General features: G+C 40.2%; 1 protein-coding gene across 1 annotated transcript in view; it reads left to right on the top strand.

Annotated features, from left to right (window-relative positions):
* The window catches only part of LOC134339471 (voltage-dependent P/Q-type calcium channel subunit alpha-1A-like), a 607,837-nt gene extending 595,527 nt beyond the window's left edge, over nucleotides 1-12,310 (top strand). The window contains exons 47-48 of the mRNA XM_063036009.1: nucleotides 1,042-1,289; nucleotides 11,097-12,310. Coding sequence (XP_062892079.1) covers nucleotides 1,042-1,289; nucleotides 11,097-11,726 — 878 coding nt within the window. The 3' untranslated portion in view covers nucleotides 11,727-12,310. The remainder of the gene's footprint in view (nucleotides 1-1,041; nucleotides 1,290-11,096) is intronic.
* Nucleotides 12,311-16,396: the final 4,086 nt, after the last annotated feature.

The raw sequence follows: 16,396 nt of genomic DNA, 5'->3' as shown, positions 1-16,396 counted from the left end.
TATGATGTATGAAGTGTAGGTAAGTCATGCGGATACAGGACACAAGCAAATACCAGTTATTTGCCCATTGTTTCTATTAGATATTAATGCCGTTTTTAAATTGTCTAGCACTCTCAGCCTAGCCTCAAATATACAATACAATCTTTCTAGGGTTCATTGAAGACGATGTTAATGAGAAGTTCCATCAGTGATTCAAGATCTGTGTCAATGATTACCTGAAGGATATTGTCAAGAGTTCAATCAGCATAACAGCATGCCTTCTAAGTGAATGCTATAATGGAACTATGCCAGCCAGGCAACTTCAGATACTTTGAAAATCTAATATGCACACATTTATCAAGCAAGAGACCAACTCTTATGCCTGCAAGAACTAACATCTTGATTACAACTTTTTCAGAAAGGAGGCTTTAGTTGGTCCTTCATTAAGATCAAAGAGCAAATACACACATCTGACTAATGGATCCTCATACAACATGGCAGCTTACATCAGTGTTGAGTAATAGCTGACTACAGAATCAATGAGTACTTGAGAATAAATACCATCTTTTAATTTCAACATAACCTCCAAACTCACAACCTCCACAATCTTGGACAAAGGTCGATGGCACATTAGGTGCGACTTGTAGATTTTCTTCTAAGGTGTACACAATATGCCACTGTTCTTTCATCAGTGGAATCCACAAGAACACCATGGAAACTGCTACACCACAAAGTTCCATAGTTCAAGGCAACTCAAAAACTTATCACGGGTTGTTTGGGATGGGCTTTGCTAGTAGCTCCCTCATTCAAAAATGAAAACCAAATCATCTCCATTTAGCAACGTGCTTAGGCACCTGCATTAACTGAAGGTGAAACAAACAAAGGTGGCTTGGGAAATCATTGTCAAAATAGACAGACTATATACCAATCAAAGTAATTCTTCATATATAATATTTAGTTACTGAGAGAAATATTAAGGTGCTCTCTAAATGCAAGTCTTTCTTTCTAAACATTTTCCGATTTCTTTTTCTTTGCCTAAATGATCAGCTTTTATTGATATAGGGCTTGGAACAGACCTCAGTACCACAACACAGTCAGGTGACCTCCCTCCAAAAGAGAAGGATCGGGAGCGAGGAAGGCCCAAAGACAGAAAGCACCATCATCATCACCATCACCACCACCACCACCACACGTCATCCGACAAGGAGCGTTATTCACAGGAACGGCATGAGTACAGCAGACCTCGATCGAGGGACAGGCGGTGGTCCCGATCTCCTAGTGCAGGCCGCGAGTGTGTTCCCCATAGACAGGTGGGTCTGCAAACTTCACAGATCTTGGATGTGCTGAGGGATTAACAGATGATCATGAATCCAACATGGAACTTACCCCACAGAGAAACTGGCAACTAACCAAAATAACAACGCAAATCATTAATCCTTTGCCGATGGAAAATAAATAACTAAATCCCACTTGTATCCTTAGCTCCACTTATACCCTGTACTTAAGGAATACCACCTTTCCCTAAGTTAAAACCCCATTTCCACCCAATACTATCAGAAAACCCTGCTATAGATAATACCACTTTTTAAACCTAGATCCACTAGAATCTATCAGGTGGTGAATCCTATCCCTGCAACTTTGCTCAAAGGGATTCAGGCACAAGCATTCTATTAATACAATGTTTACAAAAGTAAAAGGTAGCCTATACTGCCATCCTATTTAATTCCTGTTCAATGGGAATTATCTATTCCAGAAAAGAAATGGGCAGATGTTATCAAATTGCTTCCATGTTCAAAAAGTGGACCAAATTGTACAAAATGATTTAGCAATAGTTGTAATCCAAACAAGTTTTAGGTTAGTCATATTGTGGAACTGATGACTGACCAGCAATAACTTTAAACTGAAGAGCAGCACCAGCCAACTGTTGAATCCAAGAAGGGGCAAGGGAAAACAAAATGGAAAAATTCAAAGACTGGCATTACAAACATTCTGGTAGGTCCTGGACCATGGAGAGAAAAAAAATATAAGACCAGCTTCCCACACCTAGTCATCAACATAGAGGCCAATTCAGTATGTGCATAGTCTTAAACAGGAAACAACCTTCCCATCTGCCCAACTGCCAGCTCTATCTCAGTTTCCCCAAATATCCAGTAACCATAGATTTTGCTGGATACTTATGAAGTATGCCAGATAGTAGGCCTTAAAGTGGTATGGATGCTTTCTGATGTGATTACTGGCAAGAGCATGTCACTTTGGGCCAGGTTGGTATTCTGACCTAATAAGCAATTACTTCGCTAATTTTGTGTGCCAAAGGTAGCTCTTCTGAATTGAAAGAATGGAATTACTGGTTACGTGTTTAACTGAAACCCAAAATATATTGTGAAGTTATTTCCCTCTGGTTCTTGCTTTCTAATAAGCTGATAGGCCATACAGGTTAAACATCTTGGTTTACAAAAGCTTCTTTCAGCTCGTGTGCACTAGTAGCAGATGGCTTCCTACTCCTATACTTACAAAAATATATACTGGAAGGACAAGAGTTCAAAGCATAACATTTATTCTGATTGTTAAGCTCCCCAATTTTACCCATTCAGCAGATGTTTTTCTGCATGTGGTGCTTCCATTCTTAACTATGTCATTTGCAGCCTTTTCCCAATGCAGAAAGTATCTTTAGAAGTGGCTGTCCATTCTACCAGTATTTGGGTTTTCCCACTCCGTATGGGGAAAATTAAGCCAATTAATGCTGCTTTTACATGCTATAGTACATCCATCTTCAAAAGACACAGTACAGTAAAAGGAAATGGCAGAGAAGGGTTAATAAAGTAAACTTTATTTTCTGCTTGAAATAAAAGTGGCAAAAGTTTAGCAAATAGTCAGAAAGGAAATAACAACTCAATTATATTTTAAGGTTATATTTTGTAAATGCCTTTCATTTGATTTCAAGAGTTCATCCAAAATTTGTATCCAAAATCTGTACTCACTAAGCTGACCCAAAAAGAAACCTCCCAACAGAAACCTAACTACTATCACGATGCAGTCTTTTCTTTCCCCGATTACTTCTGCTATCGGTTCAAAAGCAGATATGATATTCATCAAGCTGAGCATTCAATCATATTAAAGAATTCTTACTGAAGATAAAAGCACAGCTTTTAACTATTTTTTTAAAACATCACACAGCACAAAATAAAACAATGGACTATGCATAAATGATTAAGACAGCCGATTGATCAAAAATCAAGATAAAAACTAATCTAACAAGTTTTTTTATTTGTTAGATCTAGAGAAATTTTCAATAACTTAACTCTCCATTAATGCTAAAGACATCATGCAGCAAGAGCATTTTAATTGGAAGATATTTACAGAAATGCATGAAATTCATGTGTGTTCCAAAGGCCAGTCGTGCTCGGAAGAGAGATATTTGCAAGCAAGGGGTAGTGAATCTCTGACAACAACTTTAGGAATTCCATGTTAACCACACTTACGCAGGAATCCTCAAGCTGCCGCAGGTGCAACAAGACATTAACAACTAACCTGTAGTTTTAATGACACAACTACCACAACATATAGAGAATTACAATCTTATTTGACCCAATCAGGCGTTTCCCTTCAAGTGAAAATTAACAACCACTTCTGCAATTCATGCTATTCTGGCTATAATGGTAATTTTATTCAAATCTGACTTAACAGCACATTATAAATAATTGTATGTAAGCACACGCGCAAACACACTCAGATTCATTTGCTTGTGAGCATACTCAATAAATCCAGTAACCATATAAGAATCATTGAAATACCACAAAAACAGGGTGGACAACCAAGTGTGCAAAAGACAACAAATTGGAGAACTTGAATTCATACTAATAAATTTCAAATAAAATACAGGTATCGAAAATAAAGACCACACAACTCCTCAAAATCCACCTGGATCCCAATGTTCTTAAGGTTATCTGCATCCCTACTGGTCTGGCCTAGATGTATGCGATTGTAGACCAATAGTCAACTTTTAACTGCCCTCTGAAATGGCCACCAAGGCAATTGAGGGGAAACTGATGATGTCAGTGTTAGTGACACCCACACATACTGAATGGAAGAATCACTGATTGATGTGAACTACCTTAACTCAACCTTAAATAATACTTTAAATACTGCATTGCACCCACTGATAACCTGAAGCAAAAATGTTCGAGATAATTAGCTACATCAGTTGGCATTTCAAGTCCATCTTTGAGAAAGATGTTCCTTTCAATATGGTTGAGCTTTCCAACCCACTTATAAAATGTGGGCACGGTTGGCAAGCATTTACTGTCTACAATTACTCCCAAAGTTTCCTTTCTGAACTGTTGCACTCATGTGTTGACAATGCTCCTACAATACTGCTGGTAGGGAGTTCCAGAATATAAACTCAGTAACAATGAAGCAACAGCCGATATTCTTCCAGGGGCAGGATGGTGCATAACAATATGGAAAATCTGCTGGTGACAATGGTCCATATACCCGCTGCCCATGTTCTTACTAGGACTAAAGGTTGCAGATCTGGGTGGCAAATTTCACTGCACTTTATTTAGTTTCTTCATCGATGACAATCAACATTTACAAAATATGAATGGACACAGAGAGGTTGATTTGCTTTGAGAATCCACATCTTGAAATTTTCCTTAGATTACCAATTCATTTCCCAATAACATTTATTAGTATGCTGAATTTTATGGAACTAGTACATTGCAGTACATATTGAAAATAAAACTTATACTTCAGTAACACCTATTATGTTTTTTTCAAAATATCAGATCAGAAATATAGTCACTCATTGTATGAACATAGTATCATAGAAGCTCCCATAAACATGCTACAAGTGCCAGTTAGCCTATTATTTTAGGATAAATTTGTACAAGTAACAAAGCAAATTGTACTACTTCCTGAAATAATACCTTGGTAATTTTTCTATGTTCATATTTGAGAGCGCACAGGTTAATATCTCCAAGACAGCACTTATGGCAGTACAGTATTGCCTCACTGTTCCAGGCTAATAAGATTTTAATATTCCTCTCTGCATTTCTATTTATCTTGCATCCATATGTGAAAGCAGTAAGGTTTTCAAACCGCCACGCCGCCAGTAGCCCTCCCCACAATCTTTGTATTTCCTTATTACCCTCTATCCCTCTGATATCTCTGTAGAAGTCTGGCCTCTGAATTTAATCCCTCTGTCAATAGCAATGACACCTTCAGCTACTCAAGTCCAGGGTTTGAAATTCCCCCTCTAAACCGCTTCATTTTCTTCTCAAGATGCTCCTCAAAACCCAATTCTATGGTCAAGGCTTTGGGTTTTATGTAACCTTGGGTAGACCTTCCTTTTAGTCACTCCTGAAGCATGCCAACTCACATTTGCTATTTTGGAGTTTTTGCATCAATGGAAATTGTTGATCTTGCTGCATTTTACCAGTGTAACAACAGTGGTGATGTGAGAATTAGCATGTGCAGGACATCCCAAAGCCCCAACGGATAACTCAAGTCAGTATACCCTTGCTGGTTTTGAGCACCTTCTGAAGCCCTGTGAAGCCAATTCAACAGTATCTGCCAACTCACCACACACACAAATAATATTTGGGTTGGTTGCAATGTCAAAATGTTAAAACCTGAAATTCTAATACTGAACTGCCCAATTCAAGTCTAAACAGGTGAAATAGCAATAAAATTGCAAAAACAAGCAAGATACCCTCAGGAACTGGGTTAGAATTTTTTTTTTTTTTTTATTGTGCTGTGTGCCCTGTGTTTAACCATAATAGCACTCTGGGCTGCAAGGGTGTTGGACTGCACAAGTAGGGAAGGTGTGCTTTGCTTAGACCATACATGAACATGTGCAGTTTTAGTTTCCATATCCAAAGGATACAAGTGGACATAATGTAGTGAATATTCACTAGATTGAATCCTTAAACAAGAGATTATCCTATGGAGAGAAATTATGTAAATTTGCCCTCTATTCCAGAGAGAAAAACAATGAGGTGATTGCAATGAAACATACAAAACTGGGAAAAGCACTAAAAGGATTAATGCCAAGAACCAGTCCAACACACAGATGCTTAGGGGGCAAGGCACCAGGATATGGAATTGGCCATTTCCAGTAGAGGAGGAAAGATTTCTTCATTTGGAACACCAATTTAATTTACAGCAGTAAAAGGTCCCACACAGCCCCTACCTCCTGATTGCAACCATTAACCTTCTAACCTGTACGTCTTTGAAATGTGGGAGGAAACCTGAGCATCCGGAGGAAATCCATTGGTCACAAGAAGAACAAACAGTAGCAGAAACTTTGTGAATCTTTGGAATTTTCCACTTCAAAGCTATGGAAGCTCAGTCCTCCAGTATACCAGGGAACTTGAAATGTTTGTATGATTTTCAAACAACTGAAAGGAATAAATGCTGTTGGATCCATGATAAAGATTGTTTTTCAATTTCTTGGTGGATCCAACACTTAGAAGGCAACTAAGGATGGCCAATATGTTGGCCTTGTTAGCAACATGTATCCAAGAATAAACCAAAATGTCCCAGAAATCAATCCAATTAATTAACACCGTGCTGCCTTCGTTAATGCCTGTCACCATTACTTGTGCACTTTTCCAATCTTTCTTTTCCTAATGGACTAGATTACTGGATTTTCATCATTCCCTGGCAGGAAGCAGATACTGAGTCTGGGCATGCTATTCAAGACAAGAGGGTACTTCAACCCAGCCATATCCTGACTTATACAATATCTACATATCTGTAGTTCCCCAATGTTTCTCAGACATGGAGCACTAATGGCAACCTTAGTTGAAACATTTCCTTGACCTACAAATGCTGAGGAACTTTACAAACTGGAGAATCATACAGCTTAAGGCTGTTCTACCAATTATTGAAGTCTCAAATGTCTCCATGTTCCTGCCTTCCAAACTACCCCATATCCCTTAATATCTTTAGTTCAAAATGTTGATTAATTGTTGGTTTAAATTAACCAATCCATCCAGCATCAACTTCCATTTGCGAGAGTTCAAAAGTCCTCAGCTTTCTACCTGCAGAAATGTGTTCTACATCAGGCCCAAATGACCTGGCTCTAATCTTTTGACTCCTTTTAATCATAGCTACTTTAATAATTTTGATATTTCAGGGAATACAACCCTCGTTTTAACCCTTAAATTCCTGCTAAAATGCTCACTAGTCTGAAGTCATTATAAGGCAGAGTTTCTGCCAATGATCAATTCTCAAAGCTGATTATAACCTTGCAGCAACATTCAAGCAGTAAATGTACCTTCCAGTGACAAATTTATCCCAAAAATAATACTACAGTCATAGAGCATTACAGGAGGTATAGGCTCTTTGGCCCAACGAGTCTATGGTGCCCAGTGGTCCCTTTTTCCTGCATTTGGCCCATATCCCTCTCTGACTCTGCATGTAACCATCCATATGCTTCTTAAATGATACCACTGTACCTGCCTATTTGTCAGAGATGAAATCGAAGTGTTTAAAAAGTTAAGTAATGAGCTGAAAACCTTTCCTTACTATTCAAAAGTTATAAAGTTATTGTATAATAAATACATCTTGTACCTCACTGAATTTTGAAATCAGCATGGCAGAATTTTTAAACAGTTTTAATTATTTAAAGGCAAAGTAAATGCTTTGGAATAAAAATGCTTATGCTATAGCATGTCTGGGAGGATCAGCCCAAAGGCTGACTTTCTTATTTGGATGTATTCACACGCCAAATGTGGGCATCTCTACTGAGGTAGTATTTGGTCATCTAGAACCACTATTGAGAGAGTGGCAAGGGAGCTCCCATAGGGCTGTTGGGCAGGGAAACAGACTCTGAATCAACAAAGGTGTGCCTCGACTAATATTGAGTTAGAAGTCAGGAAGTATAAAACTCTAGTTTTTTTTTAAGATTATGAAGACACGCAGTCCTCTTTTATTGTCATTTAGTAATGCATGCATTAAGAAATTATACAATATTTCCTCCGCTGTGGTTCCACAAAGGACAGGACAGACCAAGACTGAAAAAAAACTAACAAAACCACATAATTATAACATATAGTTACAACAGTGCAACAATACCATAACTTGATAAAGAACAGTTCATGAGCACAGTAAAAGTTCAAAGTCTCTCAAATGTCCCACATCTCACGCAGATGGGAGAAGAAAACTCTCCCTGCCATGCCCAACCACAGTCCGATTCTGAGTCGTCCAAAAACTTCAAGCCTCCGATCAGCCCCCGACACCCAGTACCATCTCTATTCGAACGATTCGACCTCAATCTCAGTCGCCAGCAGCAGGCAAAGCCGGAGAATTTAGGGTCTACCCTCCGGAGATTCTCAATCACGCAGTAACAACAGCAGCAAACGGGCATTTCAGAAATTTCTCCAGATGTTCCTCTGTGCTTTCACATCTGTCTCCATCAAATCAGAATTGTCCACAGCCCCTGTTTAACGAATACGATATCATTTTCACCGGAGGGCCGCGTATGCGCAGCCCGCTGCTCTCTCTCCTCCCGCCATCGGAGACTTGCCATATTTGGAGATTTGCATACATTCAGGTCAAGCTATTATAGCAAGGTTATCAAGGTTTGGAGAAGGTGCAGAAGAGGTTTACCAGAACGTTGCCTGTATTAAAGGGCAACAAGGGGTTGGACAAACTTGGGTGTTTTCTCTGGAGTGATGGAAGCTGAGGGAGATATGAGAGGCACAGAGAGTAGTCAGACTATCATTTTTCAAAGGTTGAAGTGTTTAACAGTAGAGGGCATTCATTTTAAAACTTTAAGAGATGTTTAGATAGGTATATGAATGTGAGGAAAAAGTAAGGATATGGACGTAGGCAGAAGAGATTAGTTTAGTTAGCCATTTGATTACTAATTTAATTGGTTTAGTACAACATCGTGGGCCGAAGGGCCTGTTCCTGTGTTGTACCATTCTATGTTCTAAAGCAGTGGCTAAAATATTTTCAAGTCAGAATCACTTTATTGCCAGTATATGAAACATACCAGAATTGTGATTCAATGCCAAGCATAAAACACAGGACAGTATCATAACAGACAACACAATAGTAACAATCAATTTACAAGACAATATTGCAAACAGCCATGAGCAATCAACAATTAGCACAAACATCACAAAAATCAAACTTAAATAAATGTGAACATATGAACAGATTCAATGTTATCAAAAGAACATGGACAGCAGGAAAGACCATTTAACAGATGTTGTGCAGGGACATCAGGGTATTACACCTGAGTGAGTTCTGTTGATAAACTGGATAGCTACAGGAAAGAAGCTTTGAACATCAAGTGTAGCCCTGGTGGTGACGGACTAGTAGTGTATCCCTGACGGCAATTTAGTAAGTAGGTGACTACTAGGGTGGGTGGAGTCGGTCAAGACTGTGTACCAAGAACGTGTATGCATATTGCTCCCATGTCCATTGCCCTCATTTTTCTAGGAGGTAGAGGTTGTTAGTGTAGTACAATTTATAGTGAATGGAATACAATTATGGATTTGATGAAAAAGTGGGTTGGTCAAAGTTGGTGGGGAAAAGCATGATGCCTATTTTTAACTAGTCAAGTCAATTTATATAGCACATTTAAAAACAACCCACATTGACCAAAGTGCTGTACAGATCAGAGCAGATAGCTAAAATCACAAATACAAGAAACACACACATAACCAACAAGGCAAACAGCTTATAGGAACAAAAGAAACAACACAAGGGCCTAGGCACAAGACAAAAATCAGCTTTATCAGGAGGATTCAAATGCTAGTGAATAAAAGTAAGTTTTGAGCCTGGATTTGAGAGTCGATGGAGAACTAGAAATTAACTCAAATACACAGATAGCAAATGATAGATAAGTGGTTCATCTTTATGCGGATCAGACAGAAAGTGGTCCTTGAAGCTTGTTAGCTGAAAGTAGAGGTTTATTGATCTAACAAATGTTTTGGATAACTTGGAGAAAGCCTTTATAGAAACAAACAGGTTGCCACTTGCAGTTTTTGAAATAATACACCAATATCCTCCGCTCATTTAAAAGAGAACTGAATGGCTTCATTTGAGACCATTTCATATTTTACATTACAACAAATCATGTTCCTAAATGGTAGTTTGTATTTCAGAAACAGCTCAAATTAAAAAAAGAAAATGCAGAGGTTGTGATAGCTGTGACTCAGTGGGTAATAAATTCCACTCCCAAAACATGCTGAAGTGTCTTGGCTGAGCATCTTTCTGAGGCTCTGTCAGCATCCTCACTTTACAAACTGTATCACTAAAACTAAAACATCAAGCTCTCCAGTATTGTCAAAATTTAACCCTCAGTATTTATTATAAAACATACCTAGTTGTTTTCACATTTCAACAGCAAACTTAAAAGGATCTTAACAGTTATACAGCACTTTGGGACGTTCTGGCATCAACAAGAAAGGCATTTCAAATTGCAATTATTTTTTCCACCCACAACAGATCAGTCAATGTCTAAAAAAGCAATCAGTTAACATTCCCAGGAAAATGAAAACTTGTGTCATTAACGGTTAGAGCCTGCAGTAGCTGCTCTCTGGTAGAGGTGTGATACATAAAGCAATCCCAGAGAGATAAATGGGTGTGCAAATCCATTCTTGGTCGTATACATTGGCTGAAACATTGAACTAGCTGCAACAGGCAGTCGCCATTGTAGCATGCGTTTTGCGCTGGCTAAAATGGGCGGAATTCCTGCCATAGATAATACAGGCATGAGCCAACATTAATCCACCCTTTTTTTGCCCCTTTCAGTTAACTGCGGTCACAGCATTTTCAGTTTAGGCTTCAACCTTCCAGCAGTACTAACACTTCCCGTTCAATTACGAGCATGGTCTCCAAGATGTTTAATGTGTACGGCTTTGCGATGCGCTTTTAAACCCATGTTATCTAAAGCACAATGCCTGCTTTTTCTCAACCCCTTGACTTACAGACGTCAATTTCTCTTTTTACTTTCTTTTGACTTTTTTTGTTCTGTGGTCGTTGCTTCCTTCTTTCTGTTCCTTTTCTGTTACCTCTTTGCTTTCTCCGATGGTTTTCCTGTCTGTGTTTTTGCTCCTGATTTTTTATTTTTGATTTGCTTTGTTTCGATTTTCATCTAGGGCAGTAGTTCTGTGAGTGGGAGTCCAGTTCCTTCCACTTCTGGTACCAGCACACCGAGGAGGGGACGCAGGCAACTCCCCCAGACTCCCTCCACGCCCAGGCCGCATGTCACCTACTCCCCCGTGGTCCGCAAGGCCATGAACACATCGCAGCAGCAGGGTAGGACACCGACCCCTGTGCCACGCCGGTATTCACCCCCGGCCCCGGAGCACCCACGGGGCGAGAGGCACAGCAGCAGCAGGTCCCCCGGCACGGAGAGAGGCACCGTCCCGCGCAACGGCTCCCCCCGACTGCATCGCCAGAGCAGCGGCCAGTGGTCCACCCCCAGCTCCCACCTCTCTGAGCCTTACCTGGGATGCCACGACGAGGACTATTACCGCGGCCCCGACTACGACGGCACGCCGAGGGAGGAGACTCTGACCTTCGAGGTGGCCGTAGCGACGAGCTCCGGGAGGTCGCCGAGGACTTGTCGGGCACCATCCTCCTCCTCCGTGTCCCTCCCGAGGCACGGGCGCCGGGTACCCAACGGGTACTACCACAACCTGGGGCCCACGAAAACGAGAGGGCCCGGCGCAAGGAAAGGGATGCACGAACCCTACAGTGAGACCGACGAGGACGACTGGTGCTAGCCCCACCCTCACACCCCGCCACCTCCTCCCTCCCATCCCCTCGACACCTCCATACTTCTTACATTGCCAAGCGAGCCGGAGGAGCGAGAGTCTCTGGGCCTCCTGAGGAGCTCTAGCCTTCCAAACATTACAACAAAAAAAAATCAATCAAGGGAAAAAAATAAATCTTCACAGGGAATGTGGGGAGGGTTTGCGCGTCGAGGAATCAAAATGGCGGCGGTCTAGTTACGTGCTTAGCACAGTTGAGCGGGAAAAAGAAAAACCCGTGAAAGTACTTCTGGCGAAGCTGTTGGGGGTTTTATTGATGAGTTTTATCATCCATTACCTGCTAATATGTTATTGGTATTGTTTTGGCCGTGTGTTGTGTTGGGGGGTGCGTGCAGGTTTGCCGTGCTCCCCCCGGCGGCCTCAGAGAAGAGGTTGCTAAGCAACGGTGATCGCCCTGCGATGCGGGGAGCCTGGCTTCAGCTTGGAAGTTGTGCTGTTATGCCTCATCAGAACGGCTCATCACAGCATGGATTCCTCTCTCTCACTCTCTCTATAAAGAGCATGTCGTGACCAAGAGCACTTTGATTTAATGTGCGTATGTTGGGGTTTGGGCGGGGGCGGGGTGGGGAATGGGTGGTGGTGTGTGTGGCGGGGGGGGTGGGGGGCATGAAGTGGGGGAATGATTCGAGGGATGCAGCTGTTATCTCGGCATCAAACTCCCTGCAAACTTGCGTGAGATCATTTCCATTTTATTTGTAATTCTACTTTTTCCAACCCCGTGGATTGAATGGGTGGGGTGAGGGCACCGTGGGGCCTCACCTCGATGGGCGTGAGGTGCAGAGGAAGGGGAATCGCTCTGCCAGACATTTTAAACGCTGGCAAAATTACACCAGCCCAGTGCAAAGTGGAGTGTATGATTTTTAAGTGTGTGAAGCTCTTGAATGCCTTTGCAGTTTAATCTGTTTGTTAGTTTTCCAATGTTACCAGTTTTTCCCTTTCATCCCTTCCTAATCATTCAAAATTATGACTATTCATTCTACTTGGCTAATCCACTCTCGAGGCAGAATCCCTGACCATTTATGGGCGATAGGGAATGGTGACATTTGAAAGGATTAGGATTTGGGTTCTGATTGTTTAAGGTTTAATACTTGTTATTCTCACCAGAAGGTACTCAAAGGAGGTGGAACAATAGCAAATATGTATTTTAAGAATCAGATTACAGGTATTCGGCTTTGCATATTTCCAGTGTAGCATGTAGTGCCCAGAATTCAAATAGACCTTTCAGTGCTCCCTTCCCTCACTGTATTCCCCCTGGAGGGAGGATTCGATGTGTTTTTGAAATTACTGGTTAACCTTGGTTGGGGACGCTGGTGGCATTGCCCGTAGGGTAGGAAATGGATAAAAGGTGGAGGGGTTCATTAGCGGGAGAGTGCTGTTTAGAGTTCCCTGGATCTCCAAACATCCACACACATACACATATGTAAATGCTAACCTCAGAAATTAAAACCAAGATCAATTTTTACAATGTTATAGGAAGTTCCACAGCTCTTTAAGGACAAGCAAAGAAAGGATCAGAGTAGCAAAAGGCACTGGGAAAGAAGGAGAAAACAGGTGTATTTATTTATTTATGGGAAAAAGCTATTCCCAATTGCCCTTGAAATGGTATGTGCTAGCTTAAACTGCTGCAAACTCTTGATTAAGGTGGAGTTAAGAAGAGAATTCTAAGATTTCCACCCAGTAATGGTATATCTCCATACGTGTGGCTTGAAAGGAAACTCAAGCTGGGGTGGTGTAATTGAAGCTATGAAAGAGCATGAATGATTGTAATTTGCCCATTTCTATAGTGTAATGCCAGCCTATCCAATCTGCCACATCAAGTCAGTGAACTTCTTGAGAATTGTTCTCTTACAATCACACTGGGCTTGATTGGCTATGTAAAATATTTTGATATATTGTACAATTTATAGACAAGACATTCAGAGAATCAGAAGGAGTATTTACAGAGTTGGATCTTCTCAGCTCTGTTGAGCTACTGAGTGATTATCCCATCCAAAATGGGCTGACCCACCCTGGCTTTTATCTCCTACACATTTTCCACAAGAATTCCAAGAGATCAGGATGGGGGACCCTTCCAAGTCTCCAGGATCCCATGAGACTACAGTGGGAATTAGACTGGACAATGTTTGATTTGAGCAGATTTGTATTTCCTACCTGTTCTGGCAATAGACAGTCAACATACTTTACATAATGTGCATCGAGGAGTCCTTACTCAGAACAGTGGGAATGAGAACATCCACTCTAGAGGTCATTGATAGGAACACCACAGCATTAATGAAATTGTGGGAGAGGGAAGCTGGTTTCTGGTTCTAGCAGCCTCAATCCCCAATATAATACTCTCCTAAGATGCTCAACTGCATAAAGTGCCAGCCTTAAAATATCCAATAGCACTACCTGTAGGTACAGCAGGAATATGCACAAACCAACTGAGTCTGAAGAAACTGGGATAAAAGTTAACTTTTTTTTAATGAACTGTGGGCAAGTCTGCTATGCAAACCCAATGGAGGTTGGGGGTGGCGTATTGAGCATCAGTCCTGAACAGTAGATAAAACAGGGAAAACGAACATCCATAGTCCTGCAAAGGCAACAGGATCTTTAATAATGAGTATGTGAGATTTTGTGTGAAAATATTTGCCTGTGGCCATAATTGAGTTCACTGTAAATAAGCTGATGGCCCTCTTAGAATAATGTCAGTGAATCGAGTTTATAATTAGTACAATTCCAAAAGAAAATAGAGATTATAAATTTCTGGGAAATATATAAATATATATGTATATACATATATTTATGTATGAAGAATATTTATTAATATAGAGTATTTAATAAGGCACTGCAGGTCCAAACAGTAATGTCTCTGGTACCTAAAATGTGGAAGAGGGTAGAAGATGAAAAAGAGAATTACAAAATACATATTTTGAATCTTAATGGAGGTGATCTCGTTAAGTTTTGATGCATTCTATGCTCCAGGTTCGATTGTAAAACGTTTCACTTCAATGTCATTCTGATACACTCAGCTGCTGGCTCCTGTCTGGACAACTTTTCAGATATGTAGTTATATCTTTTACATGCCTGTATACACTCAAATAGAAGTTTGGATATTTATGTTAATGTATGGAGCTAAATGTACAAGGGAGGCAGGTAGAGGGCCCATATCTTCCCAGTGAAACTGTTTTTTTTTTCCAATGATAGCTCCCAGTGTATGGCTCAAAGGGTCATGCTCTCTTCACTCTAACTCCAAAGGTTGTGGGTTCAAGTTCCACTCCAGGACTGGAGCATAAAAAAATATAGGCTAGCACTTAAAGTGCGGTACTGCAAGAGTGCTGCTTTGCTGGAGGTGCTGCCTTCTGGATGAGATATTATACCAAGGCCCCATCTGCTTTCTCAGGTGTAAAAGATCCCATGAAATTGTGTCAGAGAACAGGGGGAGCCTCCCTGCTGTTCTGCCATGTTTTTTTCTGTTTGTCATTGTCATTCTGTGATTAGTGGGAGTTCGTTGTGTGCAAATTTATTGCTGTGTTTCCTACGTTACAACGACAATGCCTCAAAAAGTGTTTCATTGGCTGTGAAACATTTTTTAACATCCTGAGATGAATATGAAAGGTGCTGCAGAAATGCAAGTCTTTATTTCTTCTTCTGACTATGCTTTACATCATTTTCAAAGCTGGATGCTAAGAGTCTAATATGATCAGCAGGGGTCATGGCTGGAAGGAGGACAAATCTTAACATTTTCCAAAGATATTGGGCATGTTTGAGATAGAATAAAAGGAAATGTATTTCACTGCAAAATAAATTTTGATATGTAGAAGGAAAAGAATTGCTGAGACGTCCCGAGAAAAGTATTTTTTAATTATTTAGAAATGAAAAGTATAAACCTTACTATTAATTTACTGCTATTTTTACTTATATTCCCTTTAAGAAAAAAATAAATCATTACAAAAATTTCAGCTTTAGACTGTTCTCCTCAAATTTATTTGAGGTGATATTGTAAATAATGGTCAAAATCATTCTTATGTCAAATTGTTAAAAATGATTCTGACAGTTTTCCACCTGTTCAATAATATACAGAGTTTAAAAAACAGTTAATCTGTGATGCTGTACCCTTAGAATATCCATCTCTTTCTCTGGTATTGTGGTTTGACTTGTTTCCAATTCGTGCTAAACACGAAATGAATTAAATGAAGAAGATGGGCCATGAATCATGTGTACCTAAGCCCATTCTGATCCATATCAGGACCAGGAAATTGGTTCAAGATATCTAACCTTTTCAGTTTACAAATTAAACTTCACTCCAGGAATAAAAACTAAATATCTGAACTACAACAGAGGACCACAGCAACAAATTGCAGCATTGCACACAGCTAGCTCTAAGTAAATATTGTTTTAAGATTGTTGTGATCTTGTGGAAACATAGTTATCATCCTAATATAAAATAAGTCTTCAGAGAGTAGATCACTGTGTCAGAAATGGGTGAAATCTGTCCTGTCTTCTTATTTCATGGTATGGTACATTCCATTGTGTCATTGCTCCAGTATTTTCCAAATTTACTGTATAGAATGTAAACTGGCTTGCAACAATATCCTGTTTGGGTTCCATGAAGCATATTACCAGTTATACTCAACTATGGC

Source organism: Mobula hypostoma, chromosome 29 (genome assembly GCF_963921235.1).
Source record: "Mobula hypostoma chromosome 29, sMobHyp1.1, whole genome shotgun sequence".
Classification (NCBI taxonomy): domain Eukaryota; kingdom Metazoa; phylum Chordata; class Chondrichthyes; order Myliobatiformes; family Myliobatidae; genus Mobula; species Mobula hypostoma.
This window is presented reverse-complemented; position numbering and strand designations above follow the sequence as displayed.